Genomic DNA, 17,936 nt, shown 5'->3' with positions numbered 1-17,936 from the left:
GAAAACCCATAGACAAATCATTGACTAATCACGTTCTCATATTTTTTCGAAGACTTGAAGCATTCAATAGTCGCCATACTGTATATAATTTCATATTCTGATTGGTCAAATTTTGGATATTTGCTAACATCCACCAATCAAGATGGTCGCTTTACTAGTACCTACCCATATTATTTAATAACTCTGTTGATTATGCGTTACTTCTAATTCTACGATTTTTATTTTTCTACGTGTTTGAACAATCTTGTTTTTGGTTTGTTAAAATATCTGTAGTCTGTGGTCTGTGTTTGTAATCCTTGTTTCAAACTTCAGTGCTTCAAATTTAATTTGGAAACTTCAAAATCGGCAATCAATTTAGTAAAATATTATGTCTGAGTTATTGTAAAGCATGTTTTTTGTCGTTTGCAATTTTATGTAAATTTTAAATTGCCGAAATGGACGTGGACTTATTGCGCCCCGGCACTGTGCCAATCTCTCCGGATACGATTTTGTGGTTTGAATTTTTACTGGATCCAAATTTGTTGAAACAGCATTTATCAAAAGCCCAACCCGGTAAGCACCGAACTGATTTGATTTTACGACAAACCTTTGTCCAATTAAAGACATTATTTCATTTTAGTATTTTGTTTTTAGGTTATATTATTATTTGTTACGATAGTCTCATTTGATTTTATTTGTAAATGAATATTTGCACACTTTTTACTTAAGGGGTACTCGCAACGATTTCCCTTGAACTTAATGAATCTTAGCCGAAACTATGTGACGGTTATCACTGGGCACTGCAGATTGAATAAACAACTTGCTAGAATGACCTTTCCGATACTTCGAGATGTAACGCTTGATATGTATGATTAAAATAGCGTTTGCAAACGTAGCTTTGAGGGAAAAAACGAAGTAACAAAGTACCGTCACAATTGATCCACAAAAAAATATTTAAAAAAAAACAAACAAACAAACCACGCCGTTTCTCCGTAGGGGTAGGCAGAGAGGGTAGAATGCCTTATCACTTTGCATGCAGACCTCGCTTCCTCTACATTCATACATCTTCTCATGACATGTCCATCTTCAAGTATTTGATGGACTTGATTGTGCTATGTCTTTCTCGGTTTTCCTCGTTTTCTGCATCCATCAATATTCGCATCGTAGATTTTTTTCGCCGTTCTTTCGCTGTCCATTCGCTCTACATGTCCAAACCAACGCGGCACCCCTTTCTTGATTCTATCGATAATCCATGACTCAGCCTCACACAGTTCACGGATCTCGACATTTGTGCACCTATCATACATCGTTTTACCACACATTCGCCTGAGGGATCGCATCTCGACAGTATTTAACCTACTTTCATCATAATTTTTTCAATTCCGTACTTCGCTCCATACATTAGAGTTGGCACTAGAACTCCATTGTGAACTGCTAGACTAGCCTCCTGCGATAAACATTTGTTTGCCAAAGTAGATTTCAGTGCACCGTTCACCCTGTTCCTGGCACTCACCCTTCTTTCAATATCTTTCTCAGTCTTTCCATCCCTAGTAAACATACTTCCCAGATACACAAATTCGTCTACCTGATTCAGAATATCTCCGTTCACACTGATCTCACATTTAGTTCACTTAGTTTTATCTCTTTTAAAAACCATCACTTTCGATTTATCAACATTCATAAGCAAATCGCTTTTCTAAAAAAAATTATTTATCTAAGCAAAATCCCATCCATATCTCATCCTTCTAATTTCTTGCATATTGAAACTGTGTTGTAGACCCATCGCCGACTGACCTGATTGTGAAGTTCGCCCAAGTGAGCCCCGAGGTACAGCAGCAACAGCAGCGGGAGCCGACTCCTCGAGCCGCGGACGACAGCCCGGGCAGCCCCCCGCTGAGCATCGTGGAGACGGAGGGCTACACCCGCAAGCACCTCGCTCTCAAGATCTTATGCCTCAAGGTGGCTGCCTACCTCAAGTGGAATCTCAGTAAGTGAAGACACTTCAATATCTAGCATGCCGTTATTATTGTTATTTAATTATTTATTTATATGTGTATATAAGGGTATTATTTGCAAACCCGGCAAAATCCAACTTTAGCTAATCACAGAAAAACGGATACAATAACTCCTTTTTTATATTTCAATTTTTTACTGTAACCACTCTCAGAGTAATAATGCGTAACCTATAGAGAACCCCTATCACTACGTTTCATAGAACGCAAGCGATGTTAGTTAGCAACAAATTGGTAGCCATTTTGTTTTGTTTGACAACAAACACATAACAGTTCTGTCAGATGCTTTGTCGCTGTGCTTGGCTTTGTTTGTAAATAACTTGGATATTATCGTTATAATAAATAAAAATCGACTGGTGAATTGCAGTATGTTTGGTTGCAGCAGTAGGATCGTCAAGGGTGTTAAAGGAGTCAGTTTTCACGGGTAATTTATTCCAAATATTTTCCCATGATTTACATTAATTTTTGGTATTTACTGTCCCAACACGTGTATTATGTTGCTTAAAAACTTTCCTTAAAAAGCCATTGATAGGTCATAAGCCCTGTAGATGCCCAGACTTCTATATTACCTTGTCTTAAATGTTCTTCATCTCTGTTGTTGTATGTTAATATAAACAGCTCCCCAGGGAGTTGAATACAGTCCTTGTCTACAAAAGTTTGGACAAACTCAAAATATTGTTCATAGTTTTATGTTCTTTTTGTTCAGTTTCAAGACGGATTAAGAAATTGCTCTGTTTCAAAAAAGGAATAATTATGCAAAGTCTGTTTTTTTTTTTCTTTCTAGACATCTTGGAGACGAAGTTACCCCCGCACATCCAGTTCCAATTGATGCAAGACCTCGTGTATATGGCTACTGATGGTAGCTACTCCATACCGCCCCAGGTTTGTTATTTTTTACTACGCATTCATTTGCATTTGCAATCTACTCGACTGATTTGAGAGAACTTATTCGTACGCCCATATCTTTCTTTGTTGATGATACAAAGTCGTTTGCCAACCCGATAATAAGCCACCAGCAAATCCAATATGACTTTAATCAGATGTTTCAAAGGACAAAATAATGGCTCTTAACGCTAAACCCTGAGAAATGCACCGTCCTACACATTGGCCCTAGAAATCCGAAAATAATATATACCGTGCATGGAAATCAAGTGCAAGCAGTAACGTCACAAAAATATCTCGGAGTTGCGATTACTTGTGATCTTAAATGGGAATCACATATTATCCAAATTGTCAAACTAACGCACAAATTCCCTCTTATCCTTAATAAGGAAAACATTCGCTCACATCACCCGAGATTTGTTGCTCAAAATTCATAAAACCTATGTTCGTCCACTCCTGGAGTATGCCTACCAAATTTGGAGTCGCTATTTTAAAAGACATAGAGTTGTTGGAGAAAGTCCAGAGAAGAGCAACTAAAATGGTAGTTTCTCTAAGAAATAAATCATACGAGGACCGCTTAAGGGAGCTCGGGTTAAGTTCACCGGAAGAGCGGAGGCAGCGTGGTGACTTGATCTTAACTGAGCAATATAATGTACCCAAGTTGAAACCAATGTTCACTGTGAATGAAAACCGCCATCTCAGAGGTCATCCATTGAAACTTAACACTACCCCCTTCTCATCCAACCGCGGGAAGAACTTCCCGACAAACCGAGTCGTGGAGAAATGGAATGGCCTTCCCGAGAAAGTGATTGGTGCTAGTTCAGTGAATGTTAACTAGACGCACACAGCAATGTATAATGTTTACTAACCGTGTACACTTGATATACACGCATCAGCTTAATAGCTGCTACTGTATTATTATTAATAATAATAATTCACTGTGTCCAAAAGCGTGCATGCGTGAAGTGGCCCCGTAATGTTGCCAGACCGTGAACAATATACACAAATATAAGATCATTTTGTGTTATTAACAATTTTTTGAGTTTGTCCAAATTTTTGTTGACAAGGACCGGATTCTACTCCCTAGGGAGTTGTTTATATTAACATATTACAACAGAGACGAAGATAGGCAGGTGAAATAATTCAATTAGATGAATCTCACCCGCATAAATTAAGGTTTCAGTTCTTTAACTTTTTTGACGGTTGATCTTGTATATGAAATAGCCGTGCGGATATGTCGTTGCTTTCTAACATTTAGGGTTGGGGTTCGAGTCCTCGCGGGGGGTTCCAGTTTTTGGCAATTATGTTTTTTTGTTGTTTTTTAATTAATTTTTTTGGTTATTAAATGTTCGTGATAAATAAAAAATATTTTAACTTAAACTATTAGCCGCTAGTGCCATTTGTTATATTGTAGATTATTTATCAAACATAAAATAGTCCAGTTTTTTGCAATTATGTTTTTTTAATACATTTTTTTGCTAATTAAATGTGCGTATTAAATTAGAAAATATTTTAACTGAAACTATTAGCCGCTAATGCCATTTGTTATAGATGATTTATCAATTATAAAATAGACCTTTTTTTTGTGCCAAACTATCGCTGTAGACATTTTATCAGAATTTTTGGAGCTTACCGATCTAAAAACTCACCGCTCGCCACTGCTAACTACACATCACGGGGGAGGAAGGGTTAATAATAACTCTAATAATAATAATATTTGGCTTATTTATATAGCGCAATTTTCTGATTTAAAATTGAGGGTATGATAAACCAATGTAGCGAGATTTCAGTTGAGCTCTGAACTGACTGGGACTGTCGATGATTCGCAAGTCTGAAGGCAATTGGTTCCAGGCAGAGGGGCCGGCAACGGCAAACGCACGATCTCCGAATCTCCCAGGGTTTTTATTTATTATTTCATCCAGTTGAAAATATTTGATCTGTATTTTTTGACCCTTAATTATAACAGGAAATTTGTCTATGACTTTTTTGCAGAAAGTGAAAGAAGATGTTCTGGATAGAGGAGGAGTCCGCTTCTCCATGGTTCTCTACCACCGTTGGCTGCTCAGATTTCTGGTCAACCGAGCTCTACTAGTCCGTCAGCCCAAGCAAGATGTCCTCACCTTGTATGTCCAAGTATTTTTCCTCGTCAGTTTTGTTTCCATATCAGATTACTATTAATTTACCTAAGGGCACGGTATCGCAGGGGCGAATCGTCCATATACAAAATGAAAACAATGATAAAATTTAACCATCAATGTCATAAAGCTAAGAATCAAACCTAGGACTTCAAACATGTAAGGCGAATGCCCCAACCACTATACCATGAGACGAGTCGAAAACACTTGTGTAGAGTTCTGGGTCTTTTTTTACAAACAGAACTGTATTCTTCATCTGCCTAAACACAGATTTTTTACTCTTAATGCCACTATTTTTTTTACAAATTTGAATGCCATGATTTTTATAAAATTTAACATCATTATGATTTTTACAAAATTTAATGTCATTATGATTTTTATAAAATTCAATGTCATAATGAAATTTAATGCTACTATAATTTTGATAAAATTTAATGTCATGATTTTTATAAAATTTAATCCCACTATAATATTTTAATGTCATTATTATTTTTATAAAATTCAATGTCGTTATGATTTATACTAAATTTAAAGTCAATATGATTATTATAAAATTTAATTTTTAATAAACCTCGGAATGTTTTGAATTTTAATATATTTATGATTTTTTATGTTTAAATTTTAATGCATTTATGATGTTTTATGTTTAAATTTTAATGCATTTATGATGTTTTATGTTTAAATTTTAATGCATTTATGATGTTTTATGTTTAAATTTTAATGCATTTATGATGTTTTATGTTTGAATTTTAATGCATTTATGATGTTTTATGTTTAAATTTTAATGCATTTATTATGTTTTATGTTTAAATTTTAATGCATTTATTATGTTTTATGTTTAAATTTTAATGTCTTTATGATTTTAACAATCTGAAAATATTGTTCGTTAAATTTGATTCTCTGATCAATAATGGAAACGACATCAAAAAATTTAAATCATTGTCGTAATCTTCCTACATCTCCCATCTTAAACTGATTCAAGGGGAGCAATGTCCCCCGAGATGGCTCAGATGTCCTTCGACCAGTTGGTCCGGCAGGCAGAGGACTCGAGGAAGTCCAGCATCATGTTCCTCACGGAGCTGACCGAGCAGGGTCCGCTCGGAGAGCAGATGCCCATACCTACCATGGAGTCCTTCGCCACTCTCAGCGAGGACTCTGCCGAGCTAACTCACGACTGGGACGCGGGGGGATGTCTCATCTCCGACTTTGAACTCTTCATGCAGGTTGATAATTTTGTACATTTCTGTCGAACAAACATCAACAGATTGTGAAGTTGAAGAGCTGAAACCTTTATTGATGCAGGTGAGATTCATCTGATCAATTCTGATCCCTGATGTATCGGAGTGAAGTATAGGAAAATAGGGATGAAAGTAGGCTGAATGCTGTTGAAATGCGACCTCTCAGGCGAATGTGTGGTAAAACTATGTACGATAGATGCACAAATGTTGAGGTCCGTACATTATGTAAGGCTGAGATAAGCATTATCGACAAAATCCAGAAAGGAGCTCTGCGCTGGTTTGGACATGTAGAGCGAATGGACAGCGAAAGAACAGCTAAGAATATTTACAATGCGAATGTTGATAGATGCAGAAATAGAGGAAGACCGAGAAAGACATGACATGACATGACCAAATCCAACAAATACTTGAAGATGGACATGTTAAAAGTCGAAATAATCGGCGAGCATGCATGAGAAGATGTATGAATGTAGAGGAAGCGAGATATATATGCAAAGATAGAGCGATGTGGCGTTTTATCCTCTTTGGCTACCCTTACGGGGAAACGGCCTGATGGTCTGTTGTTGTTGAGATTCATATGATTGAATTATTTCATCTACAGAATAGGCAACGCCTGAAAATATTTTTTCAATTTTTATGCTTCTTCTTGGACCAGGTGGATTTATCAACAATGTTTTGAGTTTGTCTGAGTTTTTGTAGACAATAATATTAAGATTTTAACAGAGATGAAGAAAATTTTAAGGAAGATGGAAGAATTGAAGGAACATAGATGTTCAAATATAGGCTAAATCAGGTTGTGGTTCCGTAGATAATGTTGCGGACTCACAGGCCAGAGGCCTGAGTTTCAAACTCCACTCTACCCCAACTTGATTTCCATTTTCTAATAGTGAGTAATTCGCAACTCGTTGAAAATGGCCGCCAAAATAAAAATATTTGAGTAAATTATAAGAATGCTTATATTTCTTTTTTTTAAAAAAAAGGGTGAATGTTACACGGTGTGTAAAGTGGCCACTTAAACCAGCCAATGACAGATCATAAACCCAGTAGATGCATTTACTTCAACATTCCCTTCTCAATCATCTCTGCTGTAATATTTTCATTTAATTTATAAAAGTTTGACTGTATGTAGTATAAAAACTTTCACACTTTTTTATAGATATACCGAAAATATGTTGAGTTTTTCCAAATTTTTGTAGACAAGGACTGGATTCAACTCCCTGGGGAGCTGTTTACATTAGCATATTACAACAGAGATGAAGAACATTTAAGAGAAGGTAATATAGAAGCCTAGGCATCTACAGGGCTTATGATGAAATAATTTTTTCAAGTACAATATTTGAGTTTGTCCAAATGTTCAAGACTTTCAAAATGGTGAATGTTACACAGTGTGTAAAGTGGCCACTTAAACCAGCCAATGACAGGTCATAACCCCTGTAAATGCCTTGACTTCCATATCCCCTTATTTAAGGTACTCTCCATCCCTGTTGTAATTTGTTAATTTTTCAAGTGTTGCCTAGTAGGTAGGTGAAATAATTCAATTAGATGAATCTCACCCGCATAAATAAAAGTTTTAGCTCTTTAACTTCACAAAAATCAACAGATGAAAGAATTGAAGGAACATAGATGTTCAAATATAGGCAGAATGGTAAATGTTACAGAGTGTGTAAGTGGCCACTTAAACCAGCTAATGACAGGCCATAAGCCCTGTAAATGCCTTGACTTCCATATCCCCTTATTTAAGGTACTCTCCATCCCTGTTGTAATTTGTTAATTTTTCAAGTGTTGCCTAGTAGGTAGGTGAAATAATTCAATTAGATGAATCTCACCCGCATAAAAAAAGGTTTCAGGTATTCAAATTCACAAACATCAACAGATGAAAGAATTGAAGGAACATAGATGTTCAAATATAGGCAGAATGGTAAATGTTACAGAGTGTGTAAGTGGCCACTTAAACCAGCTAATGACAGGCCATAAGCCCTGTAAATGCCTAGACTTCTATATTACATTCTCTTAAATGTTCCTCATCTCTGCTGTAATATGTTAATTTTAATGGATATTTCGAATTCCTCATGCAGATCCATTTCGACCTCTGCTCCAACTACTTCTTCTACGGCCAGTACGATCTCGCCCGGAGGCATATCATCCTCTGCAACCAGCACCGGGAGAGGCTGACCAGACTGCCGCACTTCTCCTGGAGCGCCCTGCACTACGCCAGTGTCTCCGAGCCGGAGATCCTCGGCTACATGAAGTCGCTGAACATCCTCAGGGAGCAGAACGGCCTGCTGCACAATCTGCAGGAGGCCATTTCCAACAACTACTCCAACCTGATCGCCGTGCTTCAAGAGGACAACCTGAAGAGGGAGATCCCACTGGTGCATCGATTGGTCGTCGAACTTGATATTCAAGGTAAGTGCGGATGTAGAGTACGTCGTATCTTTTATACTGCGTCATAAGAAAGAAGGACGCATCTAACATTTTTTTAAAAATGAGTTAAATACTATTCGGAATCAGGAAAAAAATACACATATACTAAAAATACATCTTCTTGAGGTGCCTTGTCAGATCCCCCGACGTTGGCGATCACTACAGCGAAAGCATCTCGGTCCTGCGCTACTCCGCAGCCAGGACAACTGCTTATTGTATGTATTCGCCATAGTGATTCCTGGGAAAAGATGACCAGAGTGGTTTCCCGTTGCCTTCTCTGGTGGATTTTTCTGTCGGGGTTACCTTCCCTTGGCTGGTTGGTTCTGGTTTGCAGGCGCCAGAAACTCGCCTTTCATCCTCTCGTTATCTGCTGCGATCACACCGTTATGAGTGTGATCCCATTGTCCGGGGTTCGCGACGTGGACGCTAACGAGTAGGGCTAGTCACTAGTGTTGTTGGTGTAATGCAACTTGGCGTTTGCAGCATTTTATAGTCACACCATCCAGCTAGATGTGACTCACTGTGACCCTACTGACAGTTTTAACCCCTAAAATACATCTATCTTCCTAAAATAACCACAACCCTATTATTTTCACTAATAAATGAGACTAAACTGCAAAAAGTCTCGAAGATTACTAAATATAAAAGGCTGTTCTGACTTATATAATTATTAAAGACTGATTAAAATGTTTGATTATGTCCAAATGCTTGCAGACTGGCTGGATTTCCTCCCTAGGGAGTTGTTCGTATTTAAATTTATTTCAACAGAGAGGGAAAAAGTTGTCGAGAAGAGAATATGGAAGTCTAGGCATTTACAGGGCTTATGACCTGTCATTGGCTGGTTTAAGTGGCCACTTTACACACTGTGTAGACACTTTACACACTTTACACACTGTGTTGAAGAGTTGAGGAAATGTGGATGTTCAAACATGGGCAGAATGGTGAATGTTACACAGTGTGTAAAGTGGCCACTTAAACCAGCCAATGACAGGTCATAAGCCCTGTAAATGCCTAGACTTCCATATTCCCCTCTCGAAAACTTTTTCCCTCTCTGTTGAAATAAATTTAAAAACTGATTAAAATACTTATTTTTTCTTCTATTTCGTTTTTAAAAACATCTGAAATGAATGTACCCACTCGTTTTCAATTGAATTTAAAATCTGCTGGCAATTTCGAAGTTAATTGATTATTAGGTCGGCATTACTATTTTGAAAAACAGTAAATGGCCAGTAACGTCTATTTTATTTAGTTGAGCAGAATCAATTGGCATATTAACACTAAAAAAGAAAGACGTTAACTTAATTACTAAATAAAAAAGGTGTTTCTAGCTAGAAACGTCATTTTATTGAAGTATAACATATTTTCTTGTATTTTTTTTACTAAAAAGAAGATGAAAACGTTAATTTTTAAATATATAACGTAAAATTTATTAAAATTAATATATATATTCTGTTAGGGCAAACCATAATACATACTGTCGCATAAAAATATACTTCATTTTTGTAGTATTTTTTACTCAGCGAATTTTCCAGTCTCCGAGTTACAAAATATTTATTTTCTCCGTTTTTTGTTTTATGTAGAAACGTCCTTCTTTCTTACGACGGCAGTATAATTTGGTCTCCATTCTACAGGACTCATATTGACCATGTTGAGTCTGTCCAATACTGTTTTCCAAGAAAAGTGGCACGGTTACTCGGATTGCAAAGAGGAAAGCAATTTCTATGCCTTAAACTATTTTTCTACACAACTCTCCATTTATTTATTAACGGACATTGTCCATTTATTGATTCGTGTTTATTGATTTAAATTCTGTACCTTAAAGCCGAAAGGCTGGAACTCACATCTTTTGCCAAATTGAGTTATGAATGTCATTTTGTTAATATATTCAGATTCTATTAATGCTAAAAACATTGGGGTCCTCCGGTATACCACTACTGAAATAGCTCGTTCTAAAACACCAGTAGTGCAGTAATAATACTCTGCTTTCAACAAAATTCAACGGTTTGCTGTTATTAAAGCAGTGGACACCGAATAAATTCCACAATTTTTATAGCAAACAAACTACCTCTGACGCAGCAAGGGATTTTGTGCAAGATTAAGTCTTATTCTCATTTAAATTTATTTCAACACAGAAGAGAAACATTTTTGAGAAGGGAATATGGAAGTCTAGGCATTTACAGGGCGTATGACCCGTCATTGGCTGGTTTAAGTGGTCATTTCTTTTGCTGTTAATTTCATTATTTTACTTTGCTTCTTTACACACACTGTTTACTCTCAATAACTGTTTTACCGCTATTAATATGATGTCATCAAATTTCTATTTATCTGTTATTTTCAAAAATAATTAATGTTTTAATTAATGGCACGTGATTTAATGTTTTTGCCAAAAGAAAGTTTTATGAATACATTGTTTTTCTTTTGGTAATGTATCCAAAATAAAACAAGTTTATTGGATTATAATTCTACTTTATTTTTTATCTCAAATATACAAAGGGTATATTGTGACGCGTTTCGTCTTGTTATGACATTTTTAAACTAAATTAAATATTTACAAAGTTTCCTTATAAGCTAAAAATAATTGCTATTTTATGTTTGTGGATTTCTATACAAGCCAAAATAAGTAGAGTAATTAAAATTCAATTAGGGTGTACTGAGTATATTAGAGGTGAACAATATTCTGTGTTTACTATATTAGTTTTATATCATCCGTCGATGGGAGGAGTGCTCTCCTGAAACTATAGTTGTGTTCTTGTAAAAGAATACAATTGTGTAACACTAATAACAAAGTTTTATTTTCATAATAATTTATAATGAAGTGTTACGAAGTGAATTATTTCATTTTATTTAATTTATTTATTTTATTTGATTTAATGGCATAATTATACATTTTTACAATTTAAAAAAAAATTCACTTGTTATATTTTTACTAAAACTAAAATCCCACCAAGCCACTTTTTGTAGCTTGTTGGTGAAGATTATATTTATACTGACTTAATAATATTATTTACATTTATAAAAACAATGAATAACATATCAAAATTAACAGCCGGAAAGATCAGAATAAACATGTTTATACAAATAATAATATATAAATTTATTTTTTAAATACAAGAAAATATATGAAAAAATAAAATATTTACACCTAAGCTACTATTCATATATAAACTCTTGATCGAGTAGCCACTCTCTTAGAATACAATACAAAACAATTGTGCAACACTAATAACAAAGTTTTATTTTCATACTAAGTTATTGTAACAAATTAATTGATTCTTAACAATTTTGTACATGTCCAATACATAATGACACAACATACATTAGATTTTCACTAGGGCTGGCTGATTTCTGCAAATTGCACGCCTTAGGTTGTGTGGTCAACCGAAATCATTGAAAATAGTCAAATACATGCCTAATTATTTTTTATGTGATAAAAAAACAAATGTATGTATTATTATGTATGGTCATGATGGGGTCTATCACAAACTCTGCATTCGGGCAAAGAAATTTCAGGTTTCTGGGCCCCAAAATATTTAATATGCTACCCGAAGATTGCAAAACCATGACCTGGATTCAATTTAATAAATTTGTAAAAAAATGGTTACTGGGTTTAGGCCGAGAAAAATCGGAAAATTTACTCAAAATACATTCCTAAATAATAAATTAATATTGTATAACTGTATAGTAAATTAACAAGTAGGTAGTATTGTTATTTATTGTTATCAAAAACATTTTTAACTTTGTGGTATGACATTTTACACTTATTTGTTAATAAATTTGTATAAACCACTTAATTTTTTATTTTTTTCTTAATTACACTTCGACCGGTTTCGAGGTTACTACCTCATCGTCAGGAATTTAACTAACTTATAATTACACGCGTTGCTATTTATATAATAAAATTCCCGACGATGAGGTAGTAACCTCGAAACCGGTCGAAGTGTAATTAAATAAAAAAAATAATAAAAAAAATTAAGTGGTTTATACAAATTTATCAACAAATAAGAGTATTGTTATTGATTATTTTTTGCATAAAAATCTCTGCCTTATAACACGTACCTAGTTAGGCAGACTAGACAAGATCCAGAGAAATCTATTACCTAAGTGTGTATGTAGTAGATAAATACCCGTATGCAGAGACAAAACTTAAGGTAAGGAAAGTACATTCTAATTTCAAATGTAGAGAATAACCCGAAGGTGAAGACAGTAGAATGTACTTTCCTCACCTTAAGGTTTGTCTCTGCATACGGGTAAAAGTAATTGTTATTTTTGTTAATAATATTATTATTATTATTATTTATCATTTGTCTAAGTGAAAAACATTCCAAATGTTCTGTAGATTTGATTATTCACTCTTTTCACAAAAGTGTTATTATCTCAGTTGCACTTTCCTACGGCTGGCTGCTTTCTGCATAACTACGTTCGAATGATGTTCTATTTTTCACTATTAATTCCAGGTTCTTCTTCAAGCGGGGTGTTCACCGTGTCTCGCGACCTGCTGAACAAAGTCGCCGCTTTGAACGCCGTCCGTTCTGCGCTGGAGGGCAACCTCCCCTCGGCGCACATGCATTTCAACCGCCGCCTGTGCACCCTGGGACCGCGCTTCGTGGAGACCCTCTTCTGGGCCCTCGCGCCGATCCTCGCCACCGACCTCTCCCAAACGGACCGGGCCAGAATCAAGCAGTTCCTCGTGCACCTGGCCACGTCCGAGCACGTCGTTCTGCCGGACGAAATCAACAAATACTTGGAGGCCAACGTCGAAGGGAAGAAAATTAGCGTTTTCGATGATTATGAACTGGAACAGATATACAAAGACCTGGAGCTGAATGAGCCCGATCAACTGCCCACGGAGCTCCTGACCACGGATTGGGATACTCCGGACTTCAACGTCCGGTCGGACCCCGAGCTGGAGATCGGATGTTTGAGGCAGCGATTGATCGACGCGGCGACGGCCGACAAGACGAGGGAGTGTTTGGTGAATTTGGCCGTTAAAAACCCGACACAGCCACTGTGGACTGTCAACTCCCAGTGGAAGTTGCCGATCCCGATACATAGCGTAGTTATGTCTTTACCTAGAGGATTCCTGCAGGTAAAATTACATATTTACTAGGATACTCAGTGGTTTTTTATAATTTTTTATTTGTTAATAGACTATCAAATATTTCGGGGTCGTGTTTTATTTATTTTATTTTATTTCATTGGAAAGCCAACAGACATTTATAAATATATAAGATACAATGAGGAATTCCAGCCCAACCCGGAATTAAATTTTTAAAATGTTTTTGTGTCCACGTGTATATTTAAAAATTTTGGAGTAGGATGAAATATCTCAAAAACGCCCGCAAAAATAATAAAAAATGTTAAAAATAGTATTCATTTAAATTTATCCTTATATCTACGTGTAGTATTTTCGGTTTTCGCTTTAAAGCCCCCGCACCTTGTAAGGAACGTTTTGACCATAGAAAAAAAAGAGTATAATTTGTGATTGGTGATTTGGCGGCGAATAATTCGATTACAATCTACGACCTGAAATCCGGCAAATAATACTTTGTCGACATTTCAACCAGAGATTATGTCAACTTTCTAGGTTTTTCTAAATCGAAACGTTCGTAAAAACAACCATAACATAGAAATGAGCAAATTACGATCAACTAAATGAAGTAATTAAAGCAATATTCCATAGATTCTTGTCAGTTTTGTTATTGGCTGGAGAAATACAACTTACCGCGGTCAGAGAAAGTAAGAACGCCAACCGTTTCATGACGTCACTACTGAAAAGTGACACACTGATTACAGTCATTTGGCGCGGTATTTGATAAATGTAACTTTAAAAAATCACTTCTTTGTAAATAACTAGAAATAATAATATTACTAGAAATGTACATGTAAATGTAATACATATTATTCAAAATATATCTACTTTTGAATATTAGTCACACAGTTGCACATTGTAATATTTATTACGAATATAGTTGACCATACAGTGTACATTTATAATGTGCCTACATACAGAACTGCACATAACCTGCATAATATAGGCTGCGGATTCAAGGCGCAACATCATAACTTGAAGTCTAGGCATATACAGGGCTTGTGACCTGTCATTGGCTGGTTTAAGCGGCCACTTTACACACTGTTAAACATTCACCTTCGACCTTCTAACCCTGTTTATAATTCTCTACTCACTCTTTGATGCGCCTGAACTACTGAGCTCAATAAAATTAAATATCCCAACTAGAAACATCAGACAAAACTGACTCTTTCATACCGATAACCATAGAACTAACTATGGTTTTCATTCCCCTATGCCCAGAATTGTCAGGTCTGCCAACAAACATACCAGTCTTGATTTCTTTGATAGCAAGTTGTCTTCTTTCAAATGATCACTGAATCAAATTCAATTATAAACACCTCTCTTCCGCTTCCACTCCCACCAAGTCTACTATATACCATTGTGTCTTACTACTTTTTTTTAAGGACATATATATAAATATGTCCTTAAAAATGCCCATTGGGCGTATATGTAAATAAATAAATTCACTATTCTGCCAATGTTTAAACATCCTGATTTCTTCTTCAATTGAACGCATTGAACTTAAAATGATAAGTCTTTTCGCTACTAATTTCGTTCGCTCAAGTTGACTAAATCGAGCTAATGATTTGCATATTCTCATAAAAATTTTCTGTATCTATCTATGGAGAACCACATTATTCACTCTGAACTTTTTGACTGCAGGACTTCAGTTACATCTTGCTGGGCAAGGCTCGGCAGCACTCGGAGGCCGGAGACTACGAGCGTTCCGTGGGGCTGCTCCTCACGCTGGAGGCCGAAGCCAAGCACCAGCTGGGGCAAGGTTCCAACCCGGCTATCTACAAGCTGTGCAAGCTCGTGGGCTGGGAGGCCCTGCTCACCCAGATCACGCAGGTTTGCATGGTTTCTGACTAGAGTTGCCACTTGCCTGTGGAGTATCTCAGGGAAGTGTTCTTGGGCCTATTCTTTTGATTTAAATAATAATAACGAGAGAGACCAATAGAGTGGGCGAATGCGCTCGCTATCTCTCTCGCCACGTGATTGGCTAACCTAGTAGTGCCCGCTATTGGTCTAGCAGCGCCCACCGGGCAAATAATAAATTAGTATTCGTCAACACCACTAGGGCTTTTACTCTCCACTTTGTCTCCCTGCTTCCCGACTTCGCTTCAACCGAACCTCTCCGCCACCTGGAATATTCAAGCGCCGCTACCCACTGGACTTGGAACTCTGAAACTCTCTGGATTGGATTTTGGACCCCGGACAATTTGGACCCTTAGCTACTTCCCCGGAACATACACGCCGTTCTCGCCGACAGAGCGATACTGGCTTTTTAAACCGGCTACCTGCTTCAGGATTGCGGCCGCCAGTGCTACCTACTAGTGACCCCGCAATGGATCTCTAGGCAGCGATACCTCCCCAGGAGTTTAGGAGTTGCAATTCCTAAGCGAATTGCGAGATCTTAGTGCATGCTTCCATTCTCAGTTATGTGAAATTCCAAGTATTTAAAGCTGTCGATTTTCTCGATCCTCTGTCTCGATCTCTTTTTTCACTTGTGTCTTATCTGTTTTTAGGTATTGGCGGACTGGCCGAACCACAAGGCCAATATGCCAGCTCTCGTGAGCAAGTGCAACATGTGCCTGGCCTCTGTACAATCCGGAGATAATGTCATTCCACGTCTGGAGGTAATTTCTCTTAACACTGTCTCGATGTGTATTTCTTTAAACAGCTCTCAACACGCAATAAATACACATTGTCATTTCTTCCCCTCCTCACAACCGACCCTACGATTGTATCCTTCTATCTGTCGCCAGATCCGCGAGATGTGCTACATGCTGCTGCTGAACGCCGGGGAGTGGAGCGCTCTGGCCGAGGGGGAAGCGCGAGGCTCCGGTCCGGCGGAGGCCCTGGCCCTGGCTTGCCTGCAGCTGGCCCGCCCTCGCGCCACCAAGCGCGTCTCCAAGGACCTCTGGGACATGGGTCAGTCCACTGCCATTCATATATAAACCTATATTTATTTGCTCAAGTTTTTGACGCGTAAAGATCGTAATTTTTTGTTAATTTATTTTTAAACGTTTCTTTTCCAGTGCTGCCGATATTTGCCACGACGAGCTCCACAAACTACTACGGCGGCGCGGGCAACAAGCGAAGCGCGAGCGCGCGCGACGCTCCACCCAGCAACACGAAGATGCGCGATGGCATGGTGTCCTTTTTCTCCAAACTGCGCGAGCCGACCGTGCTATCCGTCGCCGTCTCCCTGCTCGCGCGGCTCCTGAACATACTGAGAGACGACTCGCACACGGAGCTGAGCGCGGAACACACGTCACTGTGGCCCGCGTCAGTCGCCGGGGCCGCGTCGTACAGCGCTCGATCCGTAGCGGATACGCTGAGAAAATTGCTGACGCAAGCGCTGTCATTCCAACCGACGCGCCCCACTTGGCTGCGCCTCTTGGGAGACTTGCATTTGGCCGCGGGACATCACGCTTCAGCTCTGAGTCGGTATCTTTCCTCCCTCTCTGTGACTTCGGACCACTTCTCCCAGCCGCTCTTGCGGGGGACGGCCGACGAGCAGGCGCTGTTTCGCCGGATGATCAAATGCTGCACGCAGCTCGGGTGCCCGACGCAGGCCGCCGTCCTGTGCCAGTTCCTCGAGGAAACGGACTACGTGCTCGCGTTCAAGTGCCTCTCGGAAATGAGCCAGCAGTGTGCGGACGCCATGGACAGCTATTACGGGTGCGTTTGGGACACGGCCATCCTGGAGTTCCTCGTCAACCTGCACCACAGGAGGGGCGAGACGCAGCGGAAGCAGCTGGCCGTGCGGGTGATGGGCATGCTGGAGCTGAATTCCAACAACAATGAGGAGATTCAGCGGGAAGCGGCCAACAGCAGAAAGGCCAAGTTCTTGCGAGCCCTTGTGAGGCAGTATGTTTGCTAAAAAAAAAAAAAATTTTCTCTCAGTAATAATGGTTTGAAATATGACAGTAAGTCTAGACTCTGCCAATCATCACCATATTGTTTTTTTATTTTTTATTATTAATAAAACATATAATACAAAAATTACATATTATACTCCCAGGAGTAATTAGAAACTCATTTGGGACCGTACATAAGAAAAAACATTTTTTTGACAATACAAACACAATATCACACAAATTAATACATCCGAAATAAAAGAAAACATTATTGTAAAAGAAACATAAAACACCATCTTATATAAACTACATTAATAATTATCACTGTC

General features: G+C 37.9%; 1 protein-coding gene across 1 annotated transcript; it reads left to right on the top strand.

Moving 5' to 3' along the window:
- Positions 1-265: 265 nt before the first annotated feature.
- Positions 266-17,716, top strand: IntS8 (integrator complex subunit 8). The gene is made up of 11 exons (XM_088235216.1): positions 266-552; positions 1,757-1,966; positions 2,776-2,873; positions 4,866-4,996; positions 5,991-6,231; positions 8,322-8,652; positions 13,125-13,756; positions 15,404-15,592; positions 16,270-16,380; positions 16,510-16,675; positions 16,783-17,716. Exons 1-11 carry the CDS (start codon positions 435-437, stop codon positions 17,628-17,630), a joined length of 3,075 nt encoding a protein of 1,024 aa, XP_088091342.1. The 5' UTR covers positions 266-434; the 3' UTR covers positions 17,631-17,716.
- Positions 17,717-17,936: the final 220 nt, after the last annotated feature.

This window comes from Micrasema longulum, unplaced genomic scaffold (assembly GCF_059751315.1).
Source record: "Micrasema longulum isolate JH-2025_06_02 unplaced genomic scaffold, ASM5975131v1 h1tg001344l, whole genome shotgun sequence".
Classification (NCBI taxonomy): Eukaryota; Metazoa; Arthropoda; class Insecta; order Trichoptera; family Brachycentridae; genus Micrasema; species Micrasema longulum.
This window is presented reverse-complemented; position numbering and strand designations above follow the sequence as displayed.

Coding starts and splice junctions, on each gene's coding strand:
- IntS8 (XM_088235216.1), top strand. CDS start 435: ATGGACGTGGACTTATTGCGCCCCGGCACTGTGCCAATCTCTCCGGAT. Junction 553..1,756: donor TTTATCAAAAGCCCAACCCG/GTAAGCACCGAA, acceptor ACTGTGTTGTAG/ACCCATCGCCGACTGACCTG. Junction 13,757..15,403: donor TACCTAGAGGATTCCTGCAG/GTAAAATTACAT, acceptor TTTTGACTGCAG/GACTTCAGTTACATCTTGCT.